Source organism: Etheostoma spectabile, chromosome 7 (assembly GCF_008692095.1).
Source record: "Etheostoma spectabile isolate EspeVRDwgs_2016 chromosome 7, UIUC_Espe_1.0, whole genome shotgun sequence".
Lineage (NCBI taxonomy): Eukaryota > Metazoa > Chordata > Actinopteri > Perciformes > Percidae > Etheostoma > Etheostoma spectabile.
In genome coordinates, this window is record NC_045739.1 from 21,179,477 (window position 1) to 21,196,347 (window position 16,871).

The 16,871-nt window shown below is 40.2% G+C and overlaps 1 protein-coding gene and 2 long non-coding RNA genes across 3 annotated transcripts in view; 1 reads left to right on the forward strand and 2 right to left on the reverse strand.

Annotated features, from left to right (window-relative positions):
* The window catches only part of LOC116691908 (uncharacterized), a 14,360-nt gene extending 9,902 nt beyond the window's left edge, over positions 1-4,458 (forward strand). Inside the window, exon 3 of the long non-coding RNA XR_004332581.1 lies at positions 4,348-4,458. This is a non-coding gene — a long non-coding RNA (uncharacterized LOC116691908). The remainder of the gene's footprint in view (positions 1-4,347) is intronic.
* LOC116691904 (uncharacterized) lies at positions 2,810-8,973 on the reverse strand. Its single transcript, XR_004332578.1, has 3 exons — positions 5,019-8,973; positions 4,440-4,444; positions 2,810-2,820 (listed from the first exon to the last, which is right to left on the reverse strand). It is a non-coding gene; the product is annotated as an uncharacterized LOC116691904 (long non-coding RNA).
* Positions 8,974-12,013: 3,040 nt separating this feature from the next.
* Positions 12,014-16,871, reverse strand: part of klhdc8b (kelch domain containing 8B) — a 147,913-nt gene continuing 143,055 nt past the window's right edge. Inside the window, exon 6 of the mRNA XM_032519795.1 lies at positions 12,014-16,171. Within this exon, the coding sequence (XP_032375686.1) occupies positions 15,975-16,171 (197 nt within the window). The 3' untranslated portion in view covers positions 12,014-15,974. The remainder of the gene's footprint in view (positions 16,172-16,871) is intronic.

The following is a 16,871-nucleotide window of genomic DNA, read 5'->3' on the forward strand; positions in this document are numbered from 1 at the left end:
ACACACACACACACACACACACACACACACACACACACACACACACACAAATACATTTGTACTTAGAGACTTGAGCATGTTGGCGTAGAGCAGAGGGGTATTTGCACCACTAGGTGGCACAAACACACAACTGCTTGGATTGGACCAATTCAACCGAAGAATCCCTGTAGATTTCAATAATCTTTTATAAAAATTAAAAAATTAAAAAACTCAGTTTGATTTGTTATTGCTATTGGAAGCTGGACAAAAAAAACATGCTACCACTTAATTTTCTTTTACCTCCTGCCCAACACTAGGCTACCTTTCTAAATTTCCTCTTCCTGGCCTTCTCTTTGATCCTTTTTTTTAAACGTAGAGGTATATCATGGAAGACAGCGAACTCCTGATGGACTTCCATCCCTGATGGAGACGGGGTGGAGCAGGTGCAGGTGTGGAGGGCAGCCAGTGCTTGCTGATTCTATAAATGAACAGCCGTGCTTCGCAGGGCTCCTGTATTAGTCATACCCATGATCCTAGCAGAACAAAAAAGCTTGAAGATATACCACACATCTACACCTTTTTTCTTTGGTTTACCAAGTAGTTTTTGCAATAGCGCACTGTTCTTTACAGCCTTGTAATTCAGTGTGTTTTTGTAAAACATAATTTCCAGTTCAGTGCAAATGTCCATCAACACAGTCCATCAGACTTGCTTACCTGTGTTTTGAAGCTACAGCTCAACGCTTTTTTGGGTCATGTATTCTTGTAGTATGCTTCTTTTTAATTCCCTCTTTCCCTTCAATTCATTTTAGCAAGGCCCCACTGTCTGTAGAAACACAAGAGGAATTTATTTGCACAGAACACAAGATACCCATTCTTTTTTTTTTAAAAGCTAAAATGATATTTACAGGCAAATTAATGTGGAGATTGCCAGGACATGGGTTTTTGTATACAGGTCACACACAGAGGCATTTACATGCATCTTCAGAGAAGCATAATACAAAATTCAAGCCAAACTGCTTAAACCGTATTAGACTTGATGAAACTTTAGGATGTATTTTTACTCGAGGATTGTACATTTTGTACCACATCACTTACATTAGCCAGTATTACAGCGACCTAAAAAGGTTTCAAATTACATGTGGGTAGGTGAGTATTGTCTTAGGACAAAATTGAAAAAATATACACCTATTCTTTAAGTTTGACTACTTTTTTCAACAAGATATCACAAGTCAAAACAGTGGCATAAACCGCTAAAGGGTTCAAGCTATAGTGATTGATTTCTGTCTCTCCCATAAGGAATTCTAGGATAATAATAACAAAACTGTCGGCGTGTCCATATGATACAAACCTTCCGTGATCGCGCACCACTCCCGTTCCTCCACACACTTGTAGCCAAGGAAGACATGGTGGATCAACAAAAACACTATGGACTTCACAGAAGAGGTAATTATCTTCACTCAAGTTTCTGTGTGTGAAGGTCTTCTGAACATAGTCATACTGAGAAATACAGAGAGCGTTGTGCAGAGCTGAGAGTCTTACTTAGCTTTCTATCAACTCATTTGGCAATGGCTTGAATGCAACGAATGTTTATTAATATAAAAATGTTACGCGTTAGAACTTTAAAACCCAACAATTTATTTCTAACTAATAGCACTTGCGATGAAAAACGGCCTTCAAATCAGACCTGACGACCAAAAATGTTATATTATTGTATGTAATGTTAGCATTTTAAAGTTGCACACAGCCATGAATGTACAGTATGCACCTGAATATTTCTGGGTGCCTTGAACATCCTGTCCCGTATGTGATGTGTGAAGCTATGTGAGGGTTTCCTGCTTGAGTGGACCAGGCTAAGCAAAAACATAACAGCCTGGCTCTGTACCACAGAGATGTTACAAATAGCTTTATGATCCCGTGGGTTGCAGGGAAAGAATAACAATGTGTCTTGGATGAAAGAATTTTACACTCTGCCAGCATGTTTATCAGACCTAGAGTCATGATTTCTTGCTGTTTATCTGCTTCTTCTTTTTTCTCTGCCTGAGCAAAAACAATAAGGTTGCATTAACCAGACAGCTACCAAAGTCAGTGTGCATGTGTCCAATGAGAAAGAAGCCGTAATATTTTTGTTCAGCCTTAACATTGGAACCCGGTCAAAATATTAGAGGGCTGTTTAATGCGACAATATTATCTATAATCTAAACTCACACCCGGCTTTTACTCCAACTTATTTGTTTGCATTTGTTTTTAATCTTCCATCAGCGCTATTGACATCTGAAAAAGCATCTTCAACGACACGTTTATCATCGCCATAACATGACATGGTGAGAATAATGCTAATTGGGAATCTGTGTCAGACCAGACACCAGGGAGAACAAGGGGATGGATGATCACTAATCTTAGTAATTACAATATCATTATTTATTTATAATTCATTCATTTATGTTGCTCTAACTTTGCTACCTAGTGTTACGTCTGACCTGAGCTAATAAAGAGATGTTTGGAAATATTTCCTCTGAATTTGCAATGCATATGTGCCAGTTCAAAGTAACTGAAAGTAGTGTGTTCATTAGTTTAATTATGGTCGGTAAAATAATCAAAATAATAATGGTTTTGTTCATGTGTTGATATCTGCTGTCACTGTCACCTAACCATGTTTGCTCAGTCAGGATGGCTGAGGGACTATTATGACTTTATTGAGCCGCTTTTATGTTGCAAATGTGTTTTTCATCATTAGATCACGCCAATTCCTGAATTTCAGGAATTCCGGTGGAACATGTGTACGTGCAAAAGTTGTTTTAGTCGTGCGAGAGAAAACTCAGATTGGACCAATCGTCTAGCCAGCTGTCTGGATTTACCCTGCAGAGATCTGAGGAGCAAGTAACCCTAGTCCTCAGAATTCCACCAGAGTGTAAAATGCCAACACAAAGAAAGTGGAAGGTAATGGACATCCAGCCAAAATTAGGGACATCAGGTGGAATTTCCGGCAGCACCTGAACAATCCCGGAAATGAAATTGACCCCATAGTGAAAAAGCAGCATCTATCTTCCAGGTTATTCTATACACTGCTGATGAACTTTTTGGGCGTGAAGTGCTAATGAACAACTCTGCCCTACATCCATGTGTGGAAGTTGTCCTGGATGCTATCAAAGTGTATCCTGCTCTTTGATGGATTAAGAGACGTTCACCCTAACCTTCAGTCAAGTCTTTTTCTCTCTCTCTCTCTAAGGAGAACGGGGGCTCAGTGAACGCTCAATTAATGCCTCTTTACACCCTCCTGTTTTATTTAATTTTGCTCCAACATATATGTTTTGCTTTGATAAATTCATATAATGCACACATTAGCCTTAATCTACAGTTCAACTTCAATTAGAACAACAATTTGATGCTCTAACTATTCTTAGTGAATATTTCCTGGAGGCTGAAGTTCATTTGGAGCCATTTCTTCATTGCTTAACATGCTGAAATGCTTTGTAATTATCTGAAGACTTGTGAAGCGGCGGCTGTTTCCTGAAGACTGCAGCTTGTATTTAAGATGACACGTACTCTACGTGACATACTGTTCCCTCGGAGAGTGTGAAAAAGAGAGGAGATTCATTTGAAGAATCAGCTGACCTGCTGAGTCATATAACCAGTTAATACCACTGTTGAAAAAAAGAAGTGCTCATTTGAATTTTTTTTCTCTCTCCATAGGAGCACTTCATCCCCGAGCTGCATTTGAAGTGGGTTTTGATGTCAGCGTCATCTATTATGGATCAGATGACATTTTTCTGATGGCAGCCCCCAACACACCTCTTAAGAAACAGGAATGGAAAACGGCGACATGGAAATAGATGCCAGTATGCTATTTTCCTGTCGTTACCTTTTCTTCACTTTTTTTTTCCTCACAAGAAGGTGCTGGAGTCAGACAGGGAACAAACAAAAAAAATTACACAGGACATATGGAATCAGACAGCAAGTCAAAATAGTTTATTGTAGAACAGGATTCATAGTCGAGGCACTACCTCACATTTAGTATAGGCACTGAACTACTGCACTGGAGTCACAGCCACGACTCGGTCTGAAAACAAAAGCCTGCCAGCCACGTGTACAATATGTCATCTTCCTGATTAATCAAGTCAACACGTCATTAAGTAAACGCTCTATTAAGTGATCTGATGTGGATCTATATGCACCAAAGCACGTCATCTAAAAATACAGGGGTGTAAGTAACAAATGCCATTTACTATCGTTATTGTAACAAAGTTGTTCTTTTTTGAATATGTTAATAATAACCTTTTTAACTACTAGTATTTTACCTTTTACTGAAGTATTTCATATGTCAAGTTTCAAGTTGCAATCGTTACAGAGTAAGAGGAAGGGTAATGTGAGAAAGTCCTGATAAACCATGTGAGAATAGAGCAGGAGAAAGGAGCAGCAGGAAGCAGGAGCTCCACGATCACAGGTGACACTTTGCCCTCGACTGACACTCTGTGTAAATGTTGCCTAGTACACAGGTATTTTTGGAAAGAGGGTTTTTCCCTCCTTCGTTCTCAAAAAATATCCAATACAAAAATCTCTGTCCAAACGACCATGAGAAACACATTAAAGCGCCAAGCGACGCTTGCGAGCCCGGTGTGTTTTAACAGTAGTGTGTGATGATATTTGTATCAGCAGAAACCCTTCCCTCAGCCTAGATTCTCTCTTTTTTCTCATCACTGCGTCGACAAAGTGCCTTTGGTCCCCCATGGGGAAGCCCCTGCCAGAAACAGGGCGCAGGTTTTGTAGCCCTTCCTATGATGATTGACTCATCATCTGACAATGCGGCACAGGTGTGTTTAATTGTGCTTTAGAACATAACCGCTGTGCAACAAGCCCGAAAAGATAGTTTTATTCCTCTAATTCACAGCTTTGGACAACCCTCTTGCTCTTTGTTCACTATCTAGCTCCCTCGACCACCACTGCGGCCTGGGAGGAAAGGGCCGACTTTGACCATTTTACAGGAAGCGATACTCACTAAATATTCTACCTTTAATTATTCACTGATTTAATGCACCACCAACGAAATCAAACAAATCCAAATGGTATGTAACCAGCAGGTGCATGCTGGGTCTGGCAAAAAGTGCTCATGGGGGATCCTCCAGCAGCAACTTCTACATGCACTTCGAAACTACTACCTTTAGTGGGGAAAGCATGAACTTTTAGCTGTTTCTGACAATCTGTGTGACAGTTATGACAGCTTACTCACTATCCAGAGAAGAATATCTGAAAATTAAATAACTTTTGTCCTTTTTTCTACGTAGAGGAGGAAGGTTGGTTACAATTGATAATCAGTGGTCAGCTTCCAACATGCAACATTATCATCATCATATGCCTGCTCTTGAAACTTTGACCCCGAACGAACCCTTCTTGTCATTTTGAAAAACGCATTGATTGTATCATTGGTGTTACAATGTGACTGGCAGGCTTTGGTGAGGGGAGGCAGCATTTCCATGAGCACATTACATCATCCAAACACATCCTTAAAAATAATTCAGTGTTGGACTTTCTAATACATCGCGATACATTTCTTGTTCTCTTTTGTATGTCTCATCTCAACCAACAGTTTAAGAACACACTGCAGTGTCACACTGATCAAGTACAACGACAACCACAACAAGTATTATTAAGATTACTATTATTATTATAATAACAATTATAATAACAAAAGTAAATGCCAGCATATCCCCTCGTTTCACTCTCTTTGTCTGTGTGAGCACGTAATGAAAAGGAGAAACTCCTCCTGTAAACAGGAAGTACATTAATTAATAAATATTGTTTATTATAGCACAAATGATGTTATAATAACTTTGTACATCTGTGGTGCATAATAAAATCTTATATTAGCACGATAAGTAATGCTTAACCCTTAAGTGACCTGCTGGGGTTAGATCTGACCACAGGCAAAGTAAAGAATTATATTTGAAGCCAGAGGTTGGTTTGTGCTTGTAGAATGACCCTGGAATAGTTTGACACTTTCAGAAATTGACTTATTTGCTTTCTTTTTCGAGCATTACATAAGATCAGTACCCCTCTCATGTCGGTGCACCAAGTGTGAAGCTATAGAGTCAGGAGGTGACTATCTTTGTTCAGCAGTAAGACTGGAAGCAGGGGGAAACTGCTTTGGCTCTATTTAAAATCAGTTAAAAGAACTCCTCTAAATGAAACAAATCAATTTATTGCATCTCTTAAATCTGTACATGACCAAAAATGTACAAACTGCTTATGGCTATTGGGTGAGTTAACGATTTATTTGAGACCTCCCCCTGAAAAATGTCCCCATGTTAAATTGGAGAACCTCACCAGAGCCAGATAAAAAAAAAAAAAAAATGAAAAAAGACAGAAATATCCTGATTTTCAGACCTTAAATTGGGTCCAGCCTGGAGCCAAAAACAAAAGCACCATCCTGGGATTTATGATCCTGAGGATGCTCCATATTTATTTGTATCTGTTATTTATTATTATGTTATATTGTTTGGTGGTTGTTTCTCAGTAATGTTAAACTGGGGTAATGTCTGACTCTAGTCAATAGACTACGTTTACATGCACATAATATTCAATTTTTTGCCCTTATTCCGAAAAGAAAAAGACGATATTCCGACTAAGGTGTTCACATGTCTAATGAGAGGGAATATTCCACTACATGCAGCCGTGCAAAACACCATTATTTCCAAGTTTACCAGCAGTGGAGGACTTGTTGAACCATGTCAACACAGCGTCCCTCTTTCGTTCTTTAAAAGGTCGGCGTAGGGATGTGTGCACATCTCCAAAAACCTGTTGATATCTTAGTCTTTGATAATTCTTTTGATGATAACAGCCTTGCAATCTGTTGGCTGGTTGGTTTGTTTACAGCAACCATAGAAACGCAAAGAGCTGACCTTAAGTTGTAAACAGCCAAGAGGCCATTAACTGGGTGTCAACTGCGGTAAAACCGCCATTGAGACGCATATTCCGAATGTGCTGTCACCACCCGATGTGAGTCAAGTGCAGATGTGAGTCGCGCATGCGTTCATTTTTGTAGTAGCCTACAAGATGCTAACGAGAGACTTCTGTAATGTCAGTACAGTAAAAGTGGACCTACATAACAAAGTTTGTTCACTGCTGCCTACAAGTTAGCATCAAACACAGCAAAGGCTGTCACTTGAATGGCGTTTTGAGCTAACGTGAGCAATCAAACAATCATACATAGCTAAAATGTTTTTGAAATGATTTCCATCTTCTGTTAGTGTTTGTAAAGAGAAAAGTTAGTTATTTTATGGACATGTTATGCCATAAACTGTGTAAATCTGAGCATGTGCAACTCACATATGCACTCGACTCACATCGGGTAGAGACAATGGTGTATACATGTCCAAAAGAATGCCTCTAAAACCAGAATAATACCGGAATATCCCATGTCTTAATCGGAAAATGCTATATTCGGGAAAAGGCCTTATTCAGAATATCCAACCGGGATATGCTGTTTATATGACCTGTATCAAATTTGGAATATTGTCATATTTGGAATAATAGTGGAATATTGGTGTGCATGTAAACGTACTGAAGCCAGTGCTGTAAATCAATCCGAGTTTGAAGTGGCAGAATTACCTCAAAGGAGTTATGCTTGTGTTTCTACAACCAAATGTCATTATAAGGATAAAATTCAAAGTGTAAAGTAATATAACATAAATATGCATATTTAAATATTAACTTTTTTTTTACTTTTTAGTGTTTCACAGACACTGCCTTCCACCTGCCCACACAAGCACACACCCACACCCACACCCACACACACACCCACACCCACCCCCACCCCCACACGCCATCTGAGTGAGTTGAGTCCAATCTTCCTTATGTTTAGTTTTCATTCTTTCTTTACCTTTCTTATCACCTTTAGTACATTTCTTGAGTTCAATACACCTCCCAAATCACATTAGCACATACAGAGAACATGGCAATACTGATCCACTGAGACCACAATGCAGTTTACCATTTATGTCAATCACTGTAGGGAAACAGCACAGTACAGCGAGAGCGATTAGAACAGCAGAGAGAGGGATTCTGGATTTGTGTTTCCCAAAATGTCTGTACAAACTAGTTTCACTTCAACACTCATCAGTTAAAATGACACACAGCATTAAAGGCCTGTGGTTCTCAAGTGACATGGGTTTTGAGATAGCATCTTGGTTCAATCACAGAATTAAAAAAAGAATTATTCTGTGTTTAGATTTAGTTGTATTTTTTATTTAGCTGATTTGGGGCGTGAAATTCCCCAGAAGGTTATGAATCACTTAACACATTAAAATAGAAATTGAACATGCCAGCTTGTTTGTTCTAAATATCTCTCTTGTCTTTCGTGTCATCCGTAACCCTTCAAAGGCATTTCTACTTAAGAACCAAACATCAGTTAGTGGTATTACGCAATCCTCATTCCCAGTACTGTACAAACTGTGCTCACATGGTGAAAATAAACAGATTTCTGTATATAATTCTATTAAAAAAATATGGGCTGCAACATCCACCCAAGCCATTGCTTTGCAAGAACACATAATTAGCAACGAACACTTTGGAGAACCCAGCTCAGATCAACACCACGACACATCTGTCACCTCACAACCTTAATCCACAACACAAACAACTGTCAAATTAATGAACAAACATGAACAAGTAACAGATAAAACAGCAAACAATTATATCTAATCCTGGTTACCTCATCAATAATAATGACCCAAATGGGAAACAAAGACAAGAACACATGGGTAATGCTAATGTAAGCGGAACACATTTATGCTACCTGCGGGTGTTGACACTGTTCCCTGTTGCCCAGGAAACTGTGTTCAAGTTTGTCTGCACAAAAAACTAAATTAATATAAGACACAGTTCTGCATTGGATTCATAAAACTGACAACAGTGTAAATTCGGCCATCTGTGCTGAATGAATCCCCGCTGTTTTGTCAGAACCTGAGTCCGTGGGACTTTTTTTGGTGAATTAAGGCACAGAGGGCCCTATTTTAATGATCTAAGCACACGGCGTGAGGTGCATGGCACAGGTACGTTTTGGGCGTGTCCAAATCCACTTTTGCTAGTTTGACGGCAGAGGAAAGGGTCTGTGCGCGGGGCGCATGTTTCAAAAGAGATGTACTTAGTGTCTTTATTAATTTAATTAAATAGGTGTGTTTTGGATGTAACATGCAATAAACCAATCAGATTGTCATCTCCCGTTCCTTTTAAAAGCCAGGCGCATTGTTACCTTGGCACATTGCTATTATGATGGCGGATTTACACCTTCATATTTTTATTTGTAATCTTTTGCATGTGTGTGTGCTGCTGTACTTCCCTGTGTGTGTGTGTGACAAGCATAGTGTGCGCGCGCTGTGCGTAAGCCTAGGCGCATTTTACTAATGCACTGTTAATTTAACAATGAAATGTTGCAATATTGATTTTAGACCAGGTTTTTGTTGGTCAATAGCTGCCCGCTGCCTCAAGAAAGCAATACGCCAAGAATGCGCCTGAACACACCTCCCTGTAAGACCAGCACGCCTATGGGTCTTAAACTAGCAAAGACACTGCGCCGGGTGCAAGATAGGGCCCAGACTGTGTTATGCACAGTGTGCCTACACCAAAAAGGGACCCGAATGTACTGTATGTTGGACAAGAGGGCACATAATGTATCTATGAATGTCTGCAAGGTGATGAATGATACACAAGGCAACATTTTGAGTCAATGCAAGTCACATCAGTTTGCTCCAGATATTAAAACCGTGCCTGAAAAAGAAGGTTGTTCTTGCACATTTGTTGCCAGTCCCTTTGCTGTATACTGCGGGGTATTAAAAACCTGTGGAATAATTGTAGGGCACTTATTGCTTGTAAAATTGCCATGTGCCTCAGGTTCTGCCGATTTCTCACACTCAGTTTAAAAAAATGACACCTACAAATTTATGCTAATTAAAACCATGCAGGTCCACAATACATTTTGGCTTTCACCTAGTCCTGTAACAACACATTTCCATATGCTTTGCCCAACATCTGCTCATGGCCTGTTAAAAAAGTGCAGCATGTAATTAGCTGCTACCTGCACTGAAGCATTCTGCCCTTTTGTTTTTCATTTCTCAACCTGTTGTCATCAGAAGCAGTAGAAGGGATTTCACTCCAAAGAGTACACAGCCTGACACGTATATCACATTTAGATTTACATTTACGAGGCGTATTTTCTATTGAAAGAAAATTTTGAGATATATAAGGCATTTTCTCTAAAAGCAATCTGACACAGACAAGGTTGGACGAGTGAGAGAAAAAAGCTAAAAAGCTAAATTAAAAAAAATTGAGAAAAAAAACAGACAACCAAAAGAGAGAGAACGCTCTGGCAAAGTCCCAGAATTCCTCGGGGACTGCAGCGTGGCAGCATGAACACTGTATCAAAGAGCCAGAGAAACCGAAAGACTGCAGAGGAGACATTGTATATCCTCCAGACAGCTCACACAATACTGTAATGTATGGTGAGCGTGGCTTTGCGTCAAGAATTTACACAAACACACACACATGCACCCACGCAAACGCATAATAGCAATCCATATGCATTCAACATCACACAAACGCAAATAAAGCCCAGCGGCACATATGATGTTGTGTTTTCAGCTTGTTTTGAGTAAGTGAAACACCAAACAATGAATGCAGCCTATAATTTGTTTACAATATGTGAAATGACTATGTGAAATGTAAAAGGTCATCTTTGCTTTGGTTTACAGCCCAAGACTTGACTATTTTGGTTCAGTCTCTCAGCTCTCGTCAACCTTGTTTCCAGTCGAAGCGGGCAGTTATGTTTTAGCTAGAAAGCTCTACTAAACACACTTTATGCTACCTGTTGAGCAGACCGTTAGCTGTTTAACACAGTGGAGCTTTTAGCAGCTAAAGAGCCGGATGTTTCCTTAAGAAGTTGGTGGAGACCAAAAAAACTGAGCTAAAAAAAGAGTGAATATTAGACTTACATTCATGGAAAGAAAATGTAAGTAAATGGAGTTGTTTCTTTTGTTGAAAGAAACAACTCCAAATACAACCTACTCCCGGTCTGCTGAATTGGTTAATCAGTTTAAAGTGCTGTTTGCTAACATCTGCGACATATCCATTTAAGGTGGTAATGCGTTCATGTTGTGTTTACAGAAGACTGTCCTGCCATGGAAAACAAAAAGCTCAGATAGATCAATTGTGCAAGCAGCAATTCCAACTCATATTCTTTTTATAGTGGCAGCGCCCTCTAACGGCCTCCTACAACAATTATGGGTGCAAAGCAGGAAGTAAGGTGACGTAAAAGAGCGCTAAATTTGGCTCAAGGAGAGAGGCTGGGTTTAGTGGATGGGTCAGACAAACAGGACTCCCACCCAGGAGACTGGTGGATGTGTCGTTTTTGAAAATAAAAGTAAACAGCAAGTTTTTTTTTGTTTTTCTTTACATACAGGAAAAAACGGAACTACGACGAATCACGCTCCGATGAGGATTTTACCGATACCAAAATATTTTTCTCAAGGTAACCAAAGTGTTTTAGGCTAATTATTACTTTTTTCATAAAAACTCTTTAGGTGTATGCACTGCATGACTAAGGTACATGCGAAAAATGGCTTTTTTGCCAGACCTTAGCCACTTTTCATCCATGACAAAAAATAAACACGCAATTTTACACACACACACACACACACACACACACAACACCACACACACACACACACACACACACACACACACACACACACACACACACACACACACACACACACACACACACACACAGCAAAATGATTCAAGTAGGTAGGCTAATCAGTGTTGAATGAAGTAGAAGTCACAGTCCCCAACCAGCAGAGCTATTTATAGACTAAATGATCTCCATGTTGTCTCCAAGCTTTGGTGAGTGTTGCCAGATAGAACTGTGCGAGTGGGTGACTGCCTTCTTACACTCAGGTTTACAAGTCTGTGCTTGGCTCGCATCAAAGGGTGTGTGTGTGTTGTGTGTGTGTGTGTGTGTGTGTGTGTGTGTGTGTGTGTGTGTGTGTGTGTGTGTGTGTGTGTGTGTGTGTGTGGTGTGTGTGCATGCGTGAGTGGTTGTGTGTGTCACATGCACATATCTGGTGCTATACCTAACACACTCAAATGATGCACACAATGCAACACTAGAAATAACCAACGTCAACTGACATTTTATTTGAGCTCCAGCTGCTTAGTGCTCTCTCACAGCAAAAGATGTCTGACTCTGTTAGTAAAGTCTGACCAGAAAACGTATTTGAAATGGGCAATACAGGGAAAGTGTGTGTGCGTGTGTGTGTGTGTGTGTGTGTGTGTGTGTGTGTGTGTGTGAGAGAGAGAGAGAGAGAGAGAGAGAGAGCGAGAAACAATGCTTACATAAGGGGTCAGAGATAGCTTCCTCTTCCTGTACTGCTCCTTATTTGTGTCTCTAACTAGTCAAACTAACTTATGTTTTTCTCTCTCTTGTATGTATGAATGCATACAAGTCTTTTTTAAAATAGGTTTCCTGTTTTGGGGTGACATAATGGTTTGTTTGTCATGCACCTGCAACATGTATGTTATTTAAGTAGTTTGTATGTAGCAGATGAACGTCATCTCTAAATGATGCACAGTGTAATAAGGCTGCAGTTGTGTATCTCAGCTTTTCGTGTGTGTTCGAGTCGTAAAATTGACCATTATCTGTTAAATTGTCCATTCATATCTGTCGATCCAATCTGGTTTTAATTTTTCAGTTTCTTTCCTACTGCCTCCCGATGTCTCACGGTCATTTATCATGTTGAAGCCAGCGATCAAATAAACTCTGGTAATTTAAAATGAACTGGACATTTTGTCAAGGCAAATATCATTACCTGTATTCCACAGGCAAGAGCAGGTAAGCTTGTAGATCAATCACCTAATAATGGCAAATGTTAGTAAAAGTAAAACTGGGACCAAACCAACAGAGCCACGATTGACTCCTCTGTGTCACAGTATTCTGAATGGAGGACCTGATTTGGCCTATATTTGAAAATTCTACCGGTATGGCAGAAAAAGAAAGACCAACAGAGGCAGCTTGCCACACCGTAACACACTGCACTGAGTCGCTCCTTCGTTTCATGCCCGACCTCGTCTGCTCTCCACAAGTCACTGAATCTGTCACAAAACATTCTGCACTGCCGCTCCTTCCATCATCTTTTATTCCTTATTCTTGTACACAAAGCTTCACCTCAGCCCAAACAACAAGTCCATCTTTTGAGTACCAGCTGCTCACCCTGTAGAACTAGAAGGTGCCTCTAAAAGGTTGTGTAGTAGCCGTTGTCAGTTACAATATATTCCAATGGGCACCCAGAGCCATGGCAAAAACATGTGTCCATAGAAATCTCTCAAAGCACTCCCAGCAATATTCTTTGCCATTTAGTGTCTGTGCAGTGCTCATTCAAAACATGGCTGTTCAGAATGCTTTCCCGAGAATCCTTTATCCAAAAACAACTTCACAATCAACACTGCGCTTCCTTGTGTTCTAAGCAACACAATTGCCATGACATAGATGTGTACCCTAGCAATGCTAGAGTATACATGTCATTTGCTCGAAGTCGGGGTCCATTCTCAATACACTACAGTGTGTGAATAATGCAAGAATGCACTTCAAAAAGATCTCAAGTGCTCACACTAGACACTTCCTTGTGTCCTCAGCAATACACCTGTTGTATTGTAAGCGTGAAGTCGATCGGATAAACGGTTGTTGAGAAATTCAAAGGACAGAGAGACGGATCAGTCTTTTTTAGGTTTTAGTTAATGTCAGGTAGTAGCAGAGTCCATAAGAACTTGGCTTGGGGACAATCTCTCTTGATTTGATGCATATGTGTGAAATAAAATGAAAAAAGGAATTTCCCCATGGGGACAAAATAAAAGTATATTATCATACTATGTGTAGCGTGTCACATACTGTTTTGGCTAACAGGCTAACAGTGGGCAGTAGTTACTTAGTAATGTGTTACAGTAATGTGTTACTTTTCCAGCAACAATGAGTGTAAGTGATTACAATTTACTAATCCCAGTTACACTTTGTTTCCTTGACATTTGGGCCAGTAGTTGACATCAGTTTTGTCTCATGCCTTCAGTGGAAAGAGCGCTGTGTTACGGGTTAGCCTGGCACAAGAGCTGGACGTGTTGTAAGGCAGCCAGAAGATGAGGACATTGTCTTCCACTAACTCCAAGTTGTCTTAATTTACAAGCTGTGTGTTCTTTGCTGGCTAGCTAACGTTAGCCACTGGTAAACCCACATTCAGGAACAGTGTTGGGGAAGTTATTCAACCGCCAGTCCTCAGCAATGTGTTGTTATTGTAGCTCAAAGCTCATAACGCCATCCAGACGAAAGCCACAAAGCTTTTAAAAGTTAGCATTGGCTGCTTCTCGCTTGCCATGATTGCTCTGCTAGCAGCCTCTGTCACATACCGTGTGGAGCTTTTGAGCACACAGCGGAGAAGGCAGTGTCACTTTCAAATCTATCCCTGGGTTTAGTAAAGTTGCGTCCAAATTGAAAAAGGAACGTTTTGTTACCAACTTTGTAACGCGTTACACACAACACTGTTCAGGAATCACTTGGGTTTTCTTCATTGGTGAAGAGTGTACTAACAGCAGTTTCACACTAGCAACAGGACCTTAACCAGCTGTTGATGTTCAGTAAATGCCTCCAAACTGTCGGCTGGCCCCTTGTAAGACCAACATACAGTATGTTTGATAGTGACATGCGGGTGTGGAGGCTTTGGAGTTGTTTAAAGGCACCTTTGACGGAGCTGCGATGGGTAACTTAATACAACCAATTACTTTTGCTTTTGAATAATTAGTTAAGTAATATAATACAAGAATAACATATAATCTGTAATGACTAGATTTTTCCACTAACTTGTCCAACACTGACTTCAAAATGTTGCCCAGGTATCATCCCTTTGAGATGCTCTTCCCATTTCATCCATCATCTGACTGACGTTAATGTATTACTATCAATCACAAAAAAGCAAGGGGAATATACTATGTCAGGAGGCTGATTTCAGATTAATCTGTCTGGATGCTTCAGTGCAGCCGGTTTAAGGGAACTCTGCATTCACTCCACGAGCAACTACATCCTTGTGCTACAATGTGAAGGACCGTTTGAGCCTTGGTAATTTGCTTGGGATTGATTGCTGAGGCGCTAATGTTAAAGCAGTGGTGGAAAGATATGTAGCAAAACGAGGCGCCGACCACAGTCAGCTTTTCTGCAACAACAAATAAAGGAAACACAGTGACTGTGGTCAACGTCAGCCAACGCTACACTGGTTTAGAAAATACAGTAGATGGGCTTCTGACTAGCAGTTGCTTGAAGTGTGAACGCATGTCAAGGGCCACTGTTGTTGACACTGTGGTTGCTAGCAGCGCTAACATTCACACATATACAACACTGCAACACAAACAGAAGAACCACAACAGACATACACATTCCCAGAATGACACTGTCTGAAACTGTTTCGAAGGTCATAGAAAAGTGTCCGAGCCTGCTGACGCAGCAGCAGGGAAAGCGACGCTGCCGCAAAGAAGAGATACAGATATGGCCCTATCTTCCTTTGATATCCATAAAAGTACCCTGCTTTTGAAAAATACTCAACAGTTCAAAGGCGTGTTGTTTCTTCAGACACCGTGTGTGTCTGTTTTTTGCTCATTCTTTTCTTTCTCTCTGATTTCCCCAGTGTAAAAAAGCTGTCAGTGTTCTGTCCTCGCTTTAAACTTCAGATTCGTCCATCTCTGTCACAACCTGTCTCTGCAGTTGAAAATGCTTGTAGAATGTCAAAAATGGTTTCTTACTATCCAAGTGTACAATAGGAATCCATCAGTCGGACATAAAGGTAGAAAAGTATCTAAATGTCGTCTGTGGATCCAATTCACGTGTTTTCGTCTGTGTTTATGTACGCCCAAGAAGAAAATATCAATGCCGGTTAGCACTCCTGTGTGACTGTGTGTTAGCGTGTGTGCATGTGTCACACTGTTTCCGGTAAGCAGAGGGCTTCCACAGCGTGACTAGGTCCCTGGGCGACTCCGCCGATGACAAAGAGCATGCTGGTTGTCTGCAGGAGGGCAGAGGAGCAGCGTGCAGTGGGCATGGGCGCCACATACTCCCAGCGACGCTTCACAGGGTTGTAGCTCTCCACCGTGCCCAACGGCAATGGTTCATTACCTACAAAAATGGAAAATAACATGTAAGGATGACAGCAATTATGTCGCAAATGCAGCATAAAGACCTCTACACACGTACTCTACACAGCCTCTGTGCTGTTGTATTATAATCCTCAAGTATAGAAGCAACATGATGCCTTTATTTGTGTTGCAAAAGCTCAGACAAAACAGTGTTGCTTTATCGCTACTTAATATTAACGTTCTGTGGGAAAGTAGTAATAACAATAGTTTGAAAGGTGTAAAGGCCTTTAGCCAGGTCTTTATTTCGGTTTGGAAAATCATTTTAAACATACCATTATCAAGGTTTGAATAGTACCATCTGAACTCGACAAAGCCAATTTCAGGATTTTTGACTTGACTTCATTTTTAGATCTGAATTGAGCTCATTATATTTGAATATAGTTTTTGATTATTGGGTATTTGGATTTTATATGTGTATATTTGTAAAGCCCCAAAAAATAAAATTGAATGTTAAGTTTTTGAAATTGCATAACTTGATATTGACTACTGAAATTTTGAAAGGGGGGGGAAATTAGACCACGTAAATTCATGACTTCAAGTAATTCAGTGCTATGAAGTACTTGTCTTTTGAACATTGAAGTTATTGGATATTCAGTTGCTTGTAAGATGCAAATCTTTATGGCCATTATTTGCTTCCATAGTGGTCTCACACACACACACACACACACACACACACACAC